Source organism: Otolemur garnettii, unplaced genomic scaffold, assembly GCF_000181295.1.
Source record: "Otolemur garnettii isolate 467f Iridium unplaced genomic scaffold, OtoGar3 scaffold00026, whole genome shotgun sequence".
NCBI lineage: Eukaryota > Metazoa > Chordata > Mammalia > Primates > Galagidae > Otolemur > Otolemur garnettii.
Window position 1 is genome coordinate 1,116,203 of NW_003852421.1, and position 19,381 is coordinate 1,135,583.

Sequence of the window (19,381 nt, forward strand, 5' to 3'; positions counted from 1 at the left end):
TCCCACTTTACCAATGTTAAAATCTGGTCACCCTACTCAAGTGCCAGCAGCATGGCTTGTTTCTTTCCTCTACCTTGCTCCACCTCCCTCTTGGACTTATGGTTAGGCTAAGGTGAGGGTGGGAGGGAGGAGGGATAAGAAGCTGAAAAGATTTTTCTTGGCTGGTCAAATCTCAGCTCATGATCTGGCATGTGTGCCCTCCCGGAGGCAGCTATCCAAAGCTGACTCTTTTCTGGGGCATTTGGGTGGGTTCCTTGCTTTCCCTTGCTGGCCGGCTCCCATTTGCATAGCTGCCTGCTGACATTTCCCTCTCTCTCCACTCCTCCACCCCTACTTGTCTTAGTCTGTTTAAGTTGCTCTAATGAAATGTCATAGGCTGGGCCTGATGGCTCATGCACTTTGGGAGTCTGAGGCAGGAGCATCACCTGAGGTCAAGGAGTTCAAGACCAGCCCAGACAACATAGCAGGACCCCATCTCTACAAAAAGTTAGCCAGGTGTAGTAGTGTGTACCTGTAGTCTCAGCTGCTTCTAAGGCTGAGCCAGGAGAATCCTGGAGAAAATATAGTTTCTCCTTCTCATGGTTTCCTCCCTCCCTTCCTTCCTTCCTTTCTTTCCTTTCGTTCCAAGAGAGTCTCACTATGTCATCCGCAGTTCAGTGCTGTGGTGTCACAGCTCACAACAATCTCAAACTTCTGGGCTTAAGTGATTCTCTTGCCTCAGCCTCCCAAATAGCTGGGACTACAGGCACCCACCACAATGCCCAGCTATTTTTGTTGTTGTTGTTGTTGTTGACATTGTTGTTTAGCAGGCCTGGGCTGGATTCTAACCCACCAGCCCCGGCGTATGTGGCTGGCGCCCTACCCACTGAGCTATGGGTGCTGAGCCCACCACATGGTTTTCTTAACATTGTCCTTTCTCTAGCTTACTTTGCTGTAAGGATAGAGTAAATAATACGTATAATATATATGTATTAATCAACTATGAATATCATTGGTAAGCCTTCTGGTCAACAGCAACTATTAGTAGTTAAGTTTTAGGGAAGTCAAAAGTAGCCAGACAAGGTGACATGTGCCCATAACCCCAGCTACTTAGGAGGCTGATCCTTGGGAGGATCCCTTGAGTCTAGGACAGCAGTTCTCCACCTGTGGGTTGCTACATGATCTGACCCTGATAAGGGCTGCAGCATTAGAAAGATTGAGAACCACTGGTCTAGGAGGTCTAGACCAGCATGAGAAACATAGTGAGATCCTATCTCAAAAAAAGGGTTACATGCAGATTTTTGAATGTGCAGAGGTCAGTACCACTAACCCCTGTGTTGTTACTGTGTTATATTTAGCTCATAGAAAATCTAAGCCCCTGTTCCCCAAAAGCATAATGACCTCTAACCTTACCCTCTTTTCTCTGTGGCCATAGATAGCTGTGGTCCCAGCCACTCAACCTTTGATATTTCCAGTTGTTATGGGCTTAATTGTGTCCCCCCACCAAGAGATGTATTGAGGTCCTAACTCCCAGTACCCCAATATGTGAACATGTGAACTGGGATCTTATAGGGTGCAGATGTAACTAATTAAGCTCAGATCTAGTCACAGTAGAGCGGGGTGGGGGGGGGTGTTCTTAATCCAGCATGAATGATGTCCTTATAAGAAGACAGACACACAGAAGAAAATGCCATGTGACAGCAGAGACAGAGATGGGAGTGATGTAGCCGTATGGAAGAATACCAAGAATTGCTGGCAAGCACCAGAAACTAGGAAGGGAAAAATTTCCTCCTAGAGATTTTTGAGAGAGCATAACTCTGCTGACACCTTGATTTCCAACTTCTGACCTCTTGAATAGGAGATAATGAATTTGTTATTTTAACCCACCCGGTTTGTGGTACTCTTGTGACAGCCTTAGGAAACTAACACACCAGGTACATGGTCTGATTCTCTGGGTAGTTTCTCTTAAAGTGCCTCTTAAAGCTAGGAGGTGGGGAGGGGGAAGGAAATGCTAAGTGCTATCATAGCTCTGTGCTTAAAAGGGCCTCATGCGCCTTAAACAGTGCTTGGCTTTTTCTTAGGTAGATGAACATGTTGTACAGAGATGGGCGTCTGGCATCTACTGATTTTTTCTCAGACCTTTTATGGCATTGGAAAAAACTGAGACAACAGAAAAATTCATATTTTCACCTCTTGTTATATATGTATGTCCTTCAACTTAACAATTTCACTGCTAGTTATGATCCTACAAAAGTATCATAGCTATGCACACAAATGCATTCACATGACATGGATATGCATTGAAACCCTATTTATAATGGTGAAAAAAGTATAAACCAGCCTGATGTCTTCATAGCAGAATGATTACATGGATGGGTCTATCCATACTATGGAACACTATGAAAAAGAAGACTGACATTAAAATACTTGAAATACATACTGTAGAGTTTTAATAAGCTACACAGTATAAGTCCATTTATGCAAAAAGAACACTGTACATTTTATTTGTTTGTACAAATATTAAATAAATATATAGGAAAAGAATCCTGCAAGGAGTTTCAGAAAATTCAAGACACTAGCTGCCTCTCAGAGAAGTAAAATGTTCTTCTGAGCTGTTCAATTTTATGTATTCCAACAGAAATCTTTTCATGTATTATTTTATAATTGTACTATAATTTTAAAATTGAAAGTGTAGTGAGTATTTAAGTGAGGCTGGAGAAATGGGTTTTGATTTTCTAATGGCCTTTCCATTTTATGTTGACTTAGATTTTGTTAGCCTCCCAATGGCGACCCCAGTAGATACTGGTACACCTTCAGGGGCTGCTGCCACGTCTATAAAACTGCCACACAGCAATTAGGTGCCTCTGCCCCAGTGGTGTTTGGGTACAGTGATTCTTCACTATTATTGGTGATTCCTCACTATTATTATTTTGCTTATTAAAGAGGTACATGATGCGGCTGAAGTGAATGGAATTAAGGGGGGGAGAAATGTCTCCTCTGAATCCCAATTTGGTATCTTCAGGGACCTGGCCTGAGGCTGAGTCCCAGTCACTGGGACACATTGACCTCTGAGGCTGTAAATTCTTCACTAAAAGTCTCCTTCATTTTCAAAATGCCATTTTCAAATGTATAGTGAGTGACTTGCCTTGCAAGTGCATGGGGAGGAGGTGACCCTACTTCTCCGACTTTCACCCATCAGATCGTGAATTTGATCTTACTACTACTGTCTAAAGCCATTCTTCTGGAAGAAATTTCATTTTATCTTAAAAATAGATTTTGTCCCTTTCCCTACCAACCACCTCCTCATCTGCAGGGATGCTTTGCCTGAATTAGACTATATTGGTTCCCCAGAAATGATCACAAAAAGTAAGAAAAAGAACATCTATGGCTAAAAACCTAGGTTTTTCTTTCTATATTTTAAATATGAAGTTAATCATAACGTAAAAGTGAGAAATGAAGATCCATTATACTATGTGTATATGGATTTAGTCATACTGATGTTCAGATCATTGTTGAAAACAAAAAGCCTCTATATACATCGAAACCCCCTAGAATAAATGCTCTCGCTTACCCACCCATGCCACAGGCGAGCAGTGTAAAGAGCTGCTCTGGGATCGCCTCATTCCTGTTTAATGATGTTTAATACATTCCACATCCCAATTCCCTGACAAACTTGCACCAGACAAAAAGCAGGAAGCAGGAGGAAAGTTAAAGCTTTTGTTTATTTTTTTAGTGCTGAGGAAGATACCTGTCTTAATCCACTGCTTATTTTTATCCCAAAATATTTTGGGAAACTGCCTAACCAGATGGTGGGCACGGGGAGGGGGAAGCATGGCCAGCAGGCAGCATGGATCTCAGAGAATGTGGCCTTGGGGAGGGAACCCAGAGGGCAACTTTCAGAGACAGCCTGTGCGATTCATGTATCACAGTCTCACTGGTGACTGCCAAATCCGTGACTTCAGCAGGAACATGGGAGAGTGAAGTTGTAAGGTGCACAAGTAACACATCACCTTAGAGCCTGAAGCTTTAAGTTACCTATTTTTACTGTCTCTGGTATATTAATAAACACATGTACACACACATACCAAGTTGCTTGGTATACCTGCTCATATATCTTGTCTATGTTGGTTTGTATTAAATGTGATTACTCATCCATCCAACATGCGTAGCATTCCATATGTTAAAATAATAAAGACCTTCAAACAGCTTACAATCCAGTATCATCAAAAATTTCATCAATAAATTATAATCAATATTATATTCAAATAATTTCTTGAGTTATCCCTTGCTTATCCCATCTTCTATCAAAAAACAAGAACAGTTGCTTATAATGTTCAATAAGGCTGGTATTAAGGCACAATTAAATATTCAAAGTGAGTTCTAAGTTTTTATAACATTTGGTGTGCAATATTAAAATATAATTAATTGGCCCAGACAATATGAAAATTTGTGATTTTTGTTAAATATTGTTTTTTTAAGTCTCTCTCTCTCTCAAATTTATCCCTAGCTGCTTACAAAGGATTTGAGAAAAATTACAATTTAAAATATGTACATACATATACGCAAACAAGACTATCAAAAACAATTCAGTTGGCCGGGTACAGTGGCTCACTCCTGTAATCCTAGCACTCTGGGAGGCTGAGGCAGGTGAATTGCCCGAGCTCAGGAGTTCAAGACCAGCCTGAGTAAGAGTGAGATTCTGTCTCCAAAAAAATAGCCAGGAGTCGTGATATGTGCCTGTAGTCTCAGCTACTTGGAAGGCTGAAGCAACAGGATCATTTGAGCCCAAGAGTTTGAGGTTGCTGTGAGCTATGAGGCCCTGGTACTTCACCAAGGGCAATAAAATGAGACTTTGTCTCAAAAAAAAAAAAAATTCAGTTGAGGCCCCCCAAAAATATTTTTAAGGGTTGTTACTAAGTAACTGAATAGAATAAACTAATTCAGATGAATATCAAATTCAGCTTTAGCAGTCTGATGCCAGGAGCATGCCCACGTATACCTTTCCTGTTGTCGGAGTGTGCTTGTGACAGCTTGCTCTGGATCTCAGCATGTGGTCACTGAGCTAACTGAACTGCTAAGGGCAGTGTCAGCCCTGTTCTTGATGTAGTTGGAGTGCTTTTGAGGCCTCTCAATATCAATCTAACCATCAAGTCATTATACCAGTTAGATTGCCAAGCTATGGTCCCTTGTGCTAATTCTTGGTACTTTGAGGTGTCTGCTTACTACTGTGCTACAGGAGGGTCTATTAGTGGTTAAGCCTGAGATAAAAAGGAGGTGGACTTTCACCCATCAGGTTTCGATCTAGTTTCTATGCAAGGTCAGCATGCGTCTCTCTGAGGTTCAGCTTGTCTTCCCGCATGAGGATTACGACAGCTGTCTAATTTCCTAATGTGCTCAGATGGGTTGCAGAGCTACTCAAGGTGTGATGATGTAGTTTTGCTGACTCTTTTCTTTATTCCTTTTTTTTTTCTTTTGTTCCTTAACTGTAAGAGTGTTGTGAAGGAAGCAGTCTATTAAATTACACTCTGGAGTACGTGTCTTGTTTCATTGCAGATAGGCAATTCGGTTACAGGCCAGTTGAAGTCAATGTGAACCAGTGACTGTGGTATAAGTGTAGGGTCCAGTTAAGATATTTTCAGATAAGAATAATTGTACAAACTTAATTAAATCTGGCTTAATATAAGTGAGATTGGACATATGGAATCCCATACCACCACATGTCCTCTGCCCCACATACAAAAATTAGTCTTTGCCCCTTCTTGGACACTGATAAAGCATGTCGTTATTTCAGGTGGAATGTTACAGCTCCAAGGTGTGGGCCTTGACGATAAGGCCAACATTCACCTGATTCCTTTTCTGGGGAGCTTCAAAATGTACATCTCTGATTAAGTATGCAATGAAAGTGAAAATGAGAATCACAATAGTAATAATTGTGCAGCAAATTACCATTAGTTTGAGAATCATGCACAAATAACCAACTGTGTTTGTGTAGTACAACCATGCCTTGCTTGTTTGTTCATTCATTTTTTTATTTACAATACATCTGTCAGATGTTTAGGACCCGGCTAAGATCTAAATGTTGCTCAGTCATATTATTGGAATGGAAGAATGACAAAACTAAACAGGAATCATTAGGTGGCATACATATTTATCAAATCAATTTACTCATTCAACGTGTGGAATGATATGCATGTTGGATGGATGAGTAAATCATCCAAATCATATTTATCAAAACATTACTCTTGCTATGCAAAAATGGGAAGGAATATTGAATTGTATTAATGCTTTTTCTATTACTAGGTAAGGATCCTGAACTCTCTGGCTTAGAAAGAGTTTTAGCAAGACATGATTTTCCAGCAGAGATTAACCTGACCCCAAAGCCAAGCAGAATGGTCACACAGAAGAGAACAGCCACCAACATTTTAAGTGACAGGTACAAATGCCCCCAGTGGAAGAGAAGCACGAAAGACCCTCCAATGGCCACCATTGTTGTCAGGTAGGCTCTGTCTAATTTCTGCCCTAGGTGGACATGTTTAGAGATATACAGGGTGATCTCAAGATACACATTAAGGGTGAAAACAAGCATTGCTCTCTATAAAAAGTAGGCATGCCCCAGGTTCACACATCCCAGAGCTGCTGGGGAAGCCCTCATGAGAGTAAACTTATGGAGAAGGGAGCAGGTGTGTGAGTCCCTCATGGGCCGTTGCCATCTAGATGAGTGAGCGGGAATCTAGCAGGGCTGGAGCTGTGGGAATTTTTGGCTGTGTGAACCAGGAAGCACCAGCTCCACCATTAATTAGCATGACCAGGGGCTAGGATACAATAAAATGGCATGACAGGACCTTGTCTTTATCCTGGTCTGCCAGATGTTGCACTGAGAGATACTGGAAGCCATTGCAGGCTCTTGACAAGAGGGGCGATATGAGCAGATTTCAATCCTCTCTGGCTGCCAGGGGAGCCAGGGCAGAAGCTCCCTGCTGGGAGCTTTTACAGTTATGCCTGTGAGGGATGGTGGCCTCAGACCAGGTGGTAACAGTGGGAGTATGGAACTGGTTGGATTCTGGTGCTCACAATCTGAAACTGTAGTTGCCTGGCATATTATCTTTTTTGGTGCACTTCCTTTCCTGCTGTGCAAGATAGATCTATGTCTGTTTCTTTAGTATTGTTACATGTATTGCTTTTCAATGTAGTGATGCCTACATGTTGCACATAGTAGGTATTCAATAAGTGTCATTGCCTGGATGACAGGAGAAGAGTATACCTTGTTCTTAAGACAAGAGTTCTTTCTGATTTGAAGGTAAGAGATACAGGGAGACAGCTCTAGCTCACAAACTTGCCTGTACTGGAAGCTTCCACTGAGGTTGCTGGCCTAAGTGTCTTATCTACTTTTGCTTTTCAGTGTCCTTAGTGGCATAATTTTTCTTCTCCTTCTTCTTCTTTTTCTTCATCCTCCCCCTCCTCTTCTTCTTCCACTTCTTCTTCTTCATTTCTTTCTGCAAGCCTTCATTTGCTTTCCTTAAATGCAGGGGCTATCTTATTTATTTTTCTATTTTGAGTAATATAAAAATTATATTGGGGTCTTTGGGAAGCAAGTGCTGAGACAGAATTGAGAATGTAAAAGGTTTCCTGGGTGTAGTGTAGCATCCATGTGGCATGGAGGAAGCCCTATTGAGCAGGAGTTGACGAGATGGCCTCAGTGGGTAGAGTACCAAAGTCACGTTGCACAGGGCGTGGATGTGCAACGTGGGAGGCTTGGGGCCATTTTTCAATCAATCATGAACCTTTCTTGGTTGCTGTGATTACAGTTTCCAGAAGGAACTGCTGGATTAATTGGTCTGATCTGATGATGCTCCCTGGCATCAGTGATTCTTGCCCTATCACCAGGTAACATGGTGAATGCAGTCACATGATAACTGTATCATTCTTCTTTTTTATTAAATTTCAAAATATTATGGGGGTATAAGTGATTTTGGGTACATTATCAAATTTGTCATGCTTGAGCCAAGGTTATAAGTGTGCCCATCACCCATAAAAATGTTCATTGTACCCATTAGGTAGGTTTTTGCCCATCCCTTCTTACCTCCTCTCTCTGGCCTGATTTCCACTGAGTTTTATGTTCCTCTGTGCCCGTGTGCTCATTGGTTAGTTACGATTTAATAGTGAGTACATGTGGCGTTTGTTTTTCCATTCTTTAGATACTTCATTTAGGATAATGGTCTCCAGTTCCACCTAAATTACTGCAGAAGGCCTTAAATTGTCCATTTTCAGGCAAAGTGTTATTCCATAGTATACATATTCTACATTTTGTCAATCCACTCATGAATTGATGGCACGTGCTTTTATTCAACATCTTTGCAGTTGTAAATTGTACTGCAATAAACATTTGAGTGCATGTGTTTTTTAATAAAATGACTTCTTTTCCTTTGGGTAAATACCCAGTAGTGGGATTGCTGGATCAAATGGTGGGTCTACTTTTAGTTCTTTGAAGACTCTCCTTACTGTTTTCTATAGAAGTTGTACTAATCTTCAGTGTATAAGTATCACTGTCTCCCTGACAGTGTATAAGTATTCCTTTCTCTCTGCATCTATTGTTTTTGGACTTTTTAATAAAAGTCATTCTTTTTTTTTTAGAAACAGAGTCTCACTTTGTCACCCTCAGTAGAGTACCGTGGTGAATAAAAGTCATTCTAACTGGAGTCGGGTGACATCTCAGTCTGATTTTAATTTGCATTTCCTGGTAATTAGTAATGTTGAGCATTTTTTCACATGTCTTTTGGCCCTTTGTCTTCTTTTGAAAGGCTTCTGTTCATGTCTTTTAAATAGGGTTGTTTGTTTTTCCTTGCTGATTTGCTTCAGTTCTTTGTTGATTCTGGTTATTGGCCCTTTATTGGATATATAAATGTGAATATTTTCTCCCGTTCTATAGATTGTTTGCTCTGTCTATTATTTCCTTAGCTGTGCAGAGGCTTTTTTTAAAATTAGTTAATTAATTTATTTTTTTGAAGTTTTTGGCCATGGCTGGGTTTGAACCCGCCACCTCCAGCATATGGGGCCAGTGCCCTACACTTTTGAGTCACAGGTGCCGCCCATTCAGAAGCTTTTTAATATAATCAAGTCCCATTTATTTATTTTTGTTGTTGCTGTAATTGCCATTGGGGTCTTCTTCATAAATTCCTTGCCTAAGGTAATATCTAGAAGAGTTTTCCCCATGTTTTCTTCTAGAATTCTTATGGCTTCATGCCTAACATTTAAGTCTTTCATCCATCTTTATTAAGTTTTATAAGTGGTGAGAGATAGGGATCCTGTTTAATTTTTCTGCTTGTGGCTAGCCAGTTTTCCTAGAGCCATTTATTAAATAGGACTTCTTTTCCCCAGTGTATGTCATTGTTTGCTTTGTCAAAGAAGAGTTGGATATATATGGATGCTTTTATATCTGGATTTTCTGTTTGTTTTTTTTTTATTGTTCTTTGTCTCTATTTTTGTGCAACTATCTCTTGAATCCTTTGCGATTTTAACGGCAGTCTTGAAAGAATCCATTCTTTAGCCAAGGCAAACCTGGGTATTTTTATTTATTTATTTATTTATTTGAGACAGAGCCTTAAGCTGTCACCCTGGGTAGAGTGCTGTAGCATCACATCTCACAGCAACCTCCAACTTCTGGGCTTAAGCGATTCTCTTGCCTCAGCCTCCCAAGTACCTTGGACTACAGGCACCCACCACAATGCCCGGCTATTTTTTGGTTGTAGTTGTCATTGTTGTTTGGCAGGACCAGGCTGAATTCAAACTCGCCAGCTCTGGTGTATGTGACTGGCGCCTTATCCACTTGAACTATAGGCATCGAACCAAACCTGGTTATTTTTGAGGAATATTATCAATGATAACTTTGTTCTAAAAGTTAGAATTACCATAGGACCCAGAAAATTCACTACTGTCTTCTTATCCAAGGGAAAGGAAATCAATGTGTTGAACATACACCCCCACATTGATTGCAGCAATACTCACAATAGCCAAGATATGGAATCAATATAAGTGTCCATCAACAGATGAGTGGATAAAGAAAATGTAGCATATATAGGTATACACAATGGAATACTTTTCAGCTATGAAAAAGAATGAAATCCTGTCATTTGAGGCAACATGGATAAACCTAGAGGATATTATGTTCAGTGAAATAAGCTAGATACAAAAAAGGTAAATACCACATGTACTCACTCGTGAAAGTTAAAAAAGTTCATCTCAGGGAAGTAGAGACTAGAATCGTGGTTACTAGTGGCCGGTAAGAGTAAGGAGTAGGGGGGCATAGCCAGAGGTTGGTTAACTTAACAGGTATAAAAGTACAGCTGGATAAGAGAAGTAAGTTCTAGTTTTCAATAGCACTATAGGGTGATTATAGTCAACAATAATTTATCATATATTTTCAAGTAATTATGAGTTTTGAATTTTCCAGCACAAAGGAATGACAACTGTTTGAGGTGATAGATATGCTAATTACCCTGATTCGATCATTACATTGTATACATATATCAAAAAATCACAGTGTACGCTGTGAATATGTACAATCATTATGTGTCAATTTTCTTAAAGCATAGATTTGTCTTTGTCTCTGTGATCTACTGATAACTCTGCTGATCAATGTCCTTGGGCGTTTGCCTTTGGGCTGCTAATACTTCATATTGTATCAGGTAGACTCATGATACTGATGGAAAGATGTCTGTGAAATTGAGTTTGGTAAGTATGAAGTATATTCAGGTGCATTGTACAGTTTTCTCACATATTAAGTTGAGCCAACTATAGGTATAATCTTGAACTTGGCCTGGTTAGCATCTGCTCGATTTATGCTGCATGTTCCTACTAGCACAGAGAGGGTAAGGCTGTTCTCTCATGTAGAAATAATGGTTTTAGGGCCACCAAACAGGCAGCTCATACCTGATGTCTGCTGGCTTTGAAAAAGTTCCTTTGATACTCCGCCATGTAAATAAAGCAGCAGGCACAAAACCCAGGAGTCCTGGGACCACGCTGCTAAACATATTTTCTGAGTCTAGAGCTGCAGATGGTGGCATCTTATCCCTGTTGGAGAACTTGGCAGGACCCCAAGTTTTATAATACTGTAAATCCCTACTGAATATTTTGTGTAAATTTTAATTATTTGTAAACTGTATTTATTGGCTCAATATGTCATATTCATATGGGCTCCAGGGCTTATTATTTTTTTTTCTTGTAAAAATTGTGACAAAAGCAGGACTTGAGGGGAGGGCTTTATATGCTATATAGGAACTTCAGTTCAGATTCCAAAATGTTTTTATTGCATCAGCATGGTAGTAACTGAAGACAGGGGCTCGTGATCAATAGGTTTTATTCTGCCCTCCTTTCTGCCATAGACGTTTGCAGTTAAGCCTGACTTGGGGCCAGTTCCCAAGAGGGGAGTTTCTTTATCACCCCTTCTCTATAGTACCATCCATCTATTATTGTACTTACTGTGCTTAAGTGTAAGTACATGTTGGTTTGCTACCCCAGTCTAAACTCTCCATGTGGTTGCTGGGTAGGTATTCAAGAAAAACATTTAATATTTTCTCCTACAAATTAATACCACAAGATCAATGAAAAATAGAACTGATTACATGTAGCCAAATGAAATCCTCCTCTATCTCTTTTCCCCTCCCATTTGTTACTTGTTCCTCTAGCCTATATGGGGCTATTGGCCCTGAAAGCTATAAAAGCTCTGGGCATAGCCCTCTGGTCCTCTTGAGATAATAGGAAACTGAGATGAGGAAAGGCAGATGCTTTCTCAAGGGCACACATCTAACAGTGGCAGAGCAAGGACCAAAGCCACCCTTGAACATGTTAAGTTTCTTGTCTACTCTGACTCGTCAATACTGATACTCATTAAGGTCCCTAGTTCATCTGCAAGCCAGAGGAAACCTCGCCAATGGGCATTCCATGTGTGTCATCTTGGTTAGGTCCCAGTACATGATTGTTTGGTCCAACAGCGGCAAAGGTGTTGTTAAGAAGGTGTTTTTCAGATGAGAGTAACATTTAAATCAGCAGACTTTGAGTAAAACAGATTACCCTCCATAATATGCAAGGGCCTCATCCAGTGGGATCAAGGCAACAAGAGAAAAGACTGATGTCCCCTGAAGGGGAAGGAATTCCACCTCCAGATGGTGTTTGGACTCAAGACTGCAGCACTGACTTATACTGGATTTTCTAGCCCATCTGCCAGGCCTGCAAATATCAAGACCTCTCACCACCAATGATTAATTGCAAGAGCCAGTTCCTTAAAATCTCTCTCTCTCTCCACATAGATATATGGTAGACACGAGTATATGGGTATAGGTATATGTGAAAGTTTTAAGATACACAAAAATCAGGAAGTATAAAATCCATAGGGACAGAAATAAATGAAGCCCTCCCAGCAACACTGACAAGCCAAGCCAAGTTAAAACTTGTACAGGTGAATCAGCAAAGATGCTGTCTACTGTGTTTCTTGAAAGTTAAATAATGGACCATAACAGAGTCTGTCTCAAAACTTTTGTAGTGACCTGTGTATAGATTTACTGATAACACTGCTGATTCATGCCCTTGTAATCTATATTCTATTGGCTCTGTTTCTCTGGAAAATCCTAACAGAGTTCATAAATTTGGCATTTGTGTAGTTCCAAAGGGGCTTAAGTAAAGTTTTGTTTTGTTTGCATAGTTTGCCACTATGAGCATACTAGACTGGGCAGGACTGGTAATTGAGGAGAATGCATTTCTGAAGGAAGAAAGGGAAGACTGTTATCACACCTCTCTCTTGTGTCACTGGCATTGTCACCTGGAAGCAGTAGCAGTCCACTGGGCACACTGCTGAGATGAAGCTTCAAGATAAATGCATCGTGATAAGATATCACTGACTCAACTTGAGAAATGCACAGAAAGATCTAGAAGGTGTCAGAGAAAACCAGAGCTGGACAGAAGTTAAAGTTGTGAGGACAAATTTTATTTAGAACTATTGCAATAGGGGAAGGGAGACTCCAGTATAGAATGACATTCCATTCCAAATACAGCAGGGATGAGTGGAGATTTATAGCCAAGGATCAGAGGGGGTCTATGGGTAAACAATTACTTTTTTGTTTTTTTGGCTGAGGCCTGCCTTGAGTTAGCCACTTCTAGTGTATGGGGCCAGCACCCTACTCCTTTGAGCCACAGGCGCCACCCTGGATAGATAATTACTGAGAAGAGTCAGGAAGACTCTGGGGGGTAAGGAGGAATTATGGCAGAACCAGCCTAACAGGAAGGCAGGAATGGTCAGATACCACGGGTGAGGAGTGAAGAACTTTGATCAGCTATTGAAGGTAATCAGGTATTGAGTGTGGAAGGGTCTTGCTAAACTGCCTTGGCAATGTTATTTGCAGAAGCTATATTTTATAAGGAAGACCACACAGGGGCCGAGAAGGTGGTTTGGAGGCCTAATTAAATGTTAGCCATGCAAGGAATCTTTGTCAGAGGAAGTCATTCATTGCTAACCTTCCAGTGGCTCTGAACCCTGCTGCACATTATCATTGCCCCATGCCTGCTGGGCTAATCCAGGACTACTGAGTCATCATCTTAGGGGAGGGGTGGGCCTTGCTAGTTTTAAAATGCTTGATAGGTAATAATAATGCATAGCCAAGGGTGAGAACCACTGAAACCTTGTAAGTCAGAAGCTACAAAAAGAGAAGTAATTTTCCTGGATGTATAGAAACTGGTTTTCAGCATACCGGAACAATCACATTGTTCACTGAAACTGGCCACATTGCTTGTAGGGAAAGTAAGCCTTAAAAAATACTTTTCTGCCCTGGAGGCCATAAATGAGGGTAAAAGGGTCCTATAAACTGGGGAAAATAAAAAACAAACAAATAAACAACAGCAACAAAAAAACCCCCTAGAAACAGTCTGAAGGTACTGGGAAATCAAATTTAGCATTGGATGTTTTTGAGAAAAGAAAATACCTGAGAAGAAAAAAGGAGTCTCTGAAACACTAGATCTCATTAAAAAGAATGCTCTCCCCGGGAAGTGGGACTAGCAATGCTTTTGTAGTGACCTGTGTATAAGCAGTGGTGGCAAAGCAATCTACATGGAAAGACAGGAAAACGGCCCTTGAGTGCCCAGGTACAAGACAACCAAGGCAGGTTTGGATGGAAGTTCTCACTCTGGTGTGGAGGCTCCCTTCCAAGGATTTGGCACCCTGGTCAGGGGGTGTCTTGCCCCCCTGGAATTCAGAAGCAGGTCTTAGGTGAATACCTGCAGACACTTCCCACACCTGCTGATTTTCAAAAATCTGTGCTGATTCAATATCATCTGTATCTCCTCATATTGTCAAGCATCACTTTGTGTCTCTACCAGACACTGGAATGTCTTTGCCTGTGAAACAACCGATTCAAATCTTCTTATTTAAAATTTTCTTTGTCTTGCAAGAGTTCTTTATATATTATTACACATTTTTTTTTTTTTTTTTGAGACGGAGCCTCAAGCTATCCCCCTGGGTAGAGTGCCATGGCATCACGCTCACAGCAAGCTCCAACTCCTGGGCTCAAGCGAGTCTCCAGCCTCAGCCTCCCAAGTAGCTGGCACCACAGCCCCCCGCCACAACGCCTGGCCATTTTTTGGTTGCAGCCATCATTGTTGTTTGGTGGGCCCGGGCTGGGGATTCGAACCCACCACCTTAGGTGTATGTGGCTGGCGCCTTAGCCGCTTGAGCCACAGGTGCTGAGCCTATTACACATTTTTTAATGTAAAATTTGCAAATGTTTTCTCCCGTACTGCTTGCCTTTCATTATTTCATGTTACCTTGAAGAGCCAAAGTTTTAAATTTGGACGAAGTTCATCAATTCATCATTTTTTTTCTTTTACACTTCAGGCATGTTGCATTCTAAGAATTTTTTTTTATCCAGCCCAATGTTGCAAAGTTTTTCTCTTATGTTTTGTTACAGGAGTTTTGTAGTTTGAAGTTTTAAATTTAGGTTAGTAGACCATTTTGAACTTATTTGTATATATGATTTATTGTTCATTAGTTCATTAGTTTTATGTAAAAGGTAAATTTATTTCAGGTTAATGTGAGGGAAATTTTCTTTCTGTTTGCCCTAGCCGCTGACATTTGTTGAACAGATTTTTCTTTCCCTACTAAATTACTTTGGCACCTTCATTAAAAGGCACTGACCTAGCTATGCATAGTGGGTCACACTTGCAGTCCTTGAACTTTGGGAGGAGGACTGCTCAAGACCAGGAGTTTGAGAACAAGACCCTGTCTCTACAAAAAATTTTAAAATGAGCCATGAATGGCAGCATGTGCTTACAGTTCTATCTACTTTGGGGGCTGAGGCAGAAGAAGTGCTTAACTCAAGGAGTTTGAAGATGTTGTGAGCTATGATGACACCAGACTGCACTCTAGTCTGGTCAACGTTGTCAGACCTTATCTCAAGAAAAAAAATGAATTGACTATACATGTGGAGTGTAGGTATATTTCTGGTCCCTGTTCTGCTCCACTTATCTATGTGACTTTGACAAAACTTTTTTTTTCTTGAGACAGAGTTTCACTTTGTCACCCTCAGTAGAGTGCTGTGATATCATAGCTCACAGAAACTTCCAACTCTTGGGCTTCAGCAATTCTCTTGCCTCAGCCTCCTGAGTAGCTGGGACTACAGGTGCCCTCCACAATGCCCAGCTATTTTTAGAGATGGGGGTCTCACTCTTGCTCAGGCTGGTCTGGAACCTATGAAATCAGGGCAATCCACTTGCCTCAGCCTTCCAGAGTGCTAAGATTACAGGTACAGGCATGAGCCACCATACCCAGCCCAAAACTCTTACTGTAGCTTTATAGCAAGTCCCAAAAATGGTGGAGTAAATCATCTAACTTCAATCTTCAATTTTAAGAATTGCTTTAATTATTCTAAGTTCTATGAATTTCCATAAATATTTAGAACTAGCTTGTCAATTTCTACAAAGCATCTACTAGAATTTGGTTGGGAATGAGTTGAATCTATAGATCAATAGGAGAGAAATGTCATTTTAATCATACCGAATCTTCCGATTCCAACATATATGTCCATTTGTTTAGGTCTTCTTTAATTTCTCTTAGCGATGTTTTGTAGTTTTTAGTAAAGAAGTCTTGGTCACCTTTTCTTATCTTTATTACCAGCACAGGAGTGAAAGGAGCTTCCTTTCTGCCCTGAAGTTTTAATGGAAGCAGTCTGCTAAATTGACAACAGACAGATTACCAGGAGAAAAGGCAGACAAATTTATTAATGTGCAAGTACAGGGGAGTCATGCATTGTATGAAAATTCGAAGAAGGGGCTCCTGGTCAAAGCTTAAATACTCTCTTCACAGGGGAGAGGAAAGTGAAAAGTGTAAAGAATTTCAGAGGCAGAGTACCTGATTTTTAGGGGAGATTACTGAGCCCCAGAAAACCAAAGTTTTAAAAGTTCCTCTGAGCTCTGGCAGAGGTGCCAATAAGTTACAGGAAAGTGAGGGGCATAGCTGAACTATAAACAAAGACCGTCTCTCAGGGAATGGCCCTCAGAAGAATAGATGAAAAGTCTGCCCAGCCAGGCCTGGTGATGGCTTTTAGTTTTTTTCTTTAATGATGACCATTTTCTGGTTAATGAGACAGGACTAAAGGCAATTATATTTCTTTAGGAAGAACTTCCCTCAGGAACTTCAGAGAGAGTCCCTTCCTGAACTTGTGGGGAGAGAAGGGGAAGGTCTGAGAGGCTTTGCTTCGGAGGCAGCTCTAAGGCCTCCCGCTTGCCTTCAATTCAAATCATTCAGCATCCCAAAGCACCATACTTCAGGGTATTATTTTCTGAGTCCTAACACGAGGGATTTTATGTTTTATAGCACTACTGTAAATGCTATAAAACATTTTAAAACTCATAAAAAATGCAATAAATGAAAAAATTTTAGAAAAACCATGAAATTGTTTATTAATGTGGTAAACTGCACACTTGTAATTAATTTATTAGTTCTAGTATCTATTTTTTCAATTCCCTGAGATTTTTTATTTTCTTTTATTGTAATAAGAGCACTTTACATGAGATCTTAAAAAAACCTCTTAAGTTTTAAGTGTGCAATACATTATTGTTGATGAGGTAGTAAGCAGATCTCTAGAGTTTATTCATCTTTATGTTTAATGAACTTTTATGCCTGTTGGTTAGTAACCCCCATTCTCCCCACCCCCAAGCTCCTGGTAACCACCATTCTACTCTTTGCCTCTATGAATTTGACGTTTCATAGTCCTCGCACAAGTGGAATCACACAGTCTTTCTGCAACTGCTTATTTCACTTACCATAATGTCCTCAGGGTTCATCTACATTGACACATACTGCAGAATTTCTGTCTTTTTAATGCTGAATAGTATTCCATTATATATATGTATGTATATGACATTGTATATATATCACATTTTCTTTATCTACTTATGTGTCAATATACATTTATATTTTTTCCAAATCTTGGCTATTATGAATAGAGTTGCAATAAATATAGGAATGTTAGTATCCCTTCAAAATCCTGATTTCAATTCTTTTGGATAAATATTGGGGATTTTTCTATGTACATGGTTATATTGTCTGGAAATAGGAACATTTTTACATTTTCTTTTCTGATATTTATTCCTTTTATTTCCTTTCTTTGCTTTACTATAATGACTGAGATTTCCAGTACAATGTTGAATGAAAGTGGAGAAAGCAGGTGTCCTTGATTTGTTCTCAATCTTAGAGAAAAAAAACAATTCACTATTTGTTTATTCCAGGTTTTTTCTAGATTCCCTTTATAAGTTTAAGAAAGTTCCCTGCTGTTGCTGGTTTGCTTTTATCACAAGTGGTTGTTGAAACTTGTCAAATGCTTTCTTGTCGTATCTGCTAAATTAAACACATTTATCTTTTATTCTGTTAATAAGTTAAATTGTATTATTTTAAAAATATTTCTTATTATGATAAGATATGCATAGCATAAAACTTGCCATTTTAAGTTTTAAGTAAAATTAAGTCAGTGACATTAAGTGTGTTCACACTGTTGGGCGACCATCAGCACTGTCCATCTCCAGAACTCTTTCATCACCTCCCAATGAAACTTTTTCCCCTTTTAGCGATAATTGCCTATTCTTTTACTCCCTCAGCACCTGGTAACCACTATTCTCCTTTCTGACTCTATGAACTTGCCTTTTTAAAAGCATTGTAACTAAAACCGAATCATGCACTATCTGTCCTTTTGTGTTTGGCTTACTTCACTTAGTATAATGTCTTCAAGTTTCATCTGTATTTTAGCACATATCAGAATTTCACTCCTTTTTAAGGCTGGAAATATTCCATTCTATAATAGATCACATTTTGTCTATCCATTCATCTTCTCAATGTGCGTTTGAGTTGTTTCTACTTCTTGCTCTTGTGAATAATGCTGCTATGATCATGGGTATCCAAATGTCTGTTCAAGCTCCTGCTTCTCAATTCTTTGGGGTATATATCCTGCTATGATTTGAATGTCTCCTTCAAAACTCATGTTGAAATTTAATTGACATTGTGACAGCATTAAGAAGTGAAATCTTCAGGAGGCAATCAGGTCATGAGGGATCTGCCCTCATGGATGAACTAATGTTATCATGATAGTGAATTAGTTATCACAGAAGTTCAGCTTCTTTGCTCTCTCTGTGGATGTGCACTTCCTTTACATGTGATGCCTTCCACAAGATGCAGCCTCTTAATGTTGGAATTCCCAGCTTCCAGAACCATAAGCCAAGTAAAACCCTTTCCTTTATAAAGCACTCAGTCTATGGCATTCTGTTACAGCAAAAGAACACAAACTAAGACATATCCAGAAGTGGAATTGTGGGATTATATGATAATTACTTTTTAAATTTTTTGTGTAACTGCTATACTGTTATGTGCACCATTAAACAATAGCACCAGTAATAGATGAGGGTTCCAATTTTTCTTTCACTCTTTTATTTAGGGGTACAAATTTTACAAAGAAGTGGCCAACATGTAGAGAATATTTTGTAAAATTTTGTACTGAATATTTTGTAAATAAAGGTACATCCCTGGGATAACATCAGTACAAATAGAAACACTCAAAACTACACAGTCATGGAAATTTAAAAAACCTGTGGCTGAACAAGTATTAGGTCAAGAAAAAATTAAGATGGAAATCAAAATATTCCTTGAATTGAATGTCAAAGGGGGCACATGCCATCCAAATCCATGCCACGGGGTTCAGCAAAAGCAGTCCTAAGGGGCAAATTCATAGCCTTAAATCCCCACATCAAAAAAAAAATAGGTCATAAATTTTTTTTTTGTTTGTTTTTTTGAGACAGAGCCTCAAGCTGTCCCCCTGGGTAGAGTGCCATGGCATTACAGCTCACAGCAACCTCCAACTCCTGGGCTCAAGCGAGT

General features: G+C 39.8%; 1 protein-coding gene across 1 annotated transcript in view; it reads left to right on the forward strand.

Moving 5' to 3' along the window:
• The window catches only part of CUNH6orf201 (chromosome unknown C6orf201 homolog), a 31,403-nt gene that overhangs the window by 2,336 nt on the left and 9,686 nt on the right, over positions 1 to 19,381 (forward strand). The window contains exon 2 of the mRNA XM_023512308.1: positions 6,280 to 6,475. Coding sequence (XP_023368076.1) covers positions 6,280 to 6,475 — 196 coding nt within the window. The remainder of the gene's footprint in view (positions 1 to 6,279; positions 6,476 to 19,381) is intronic.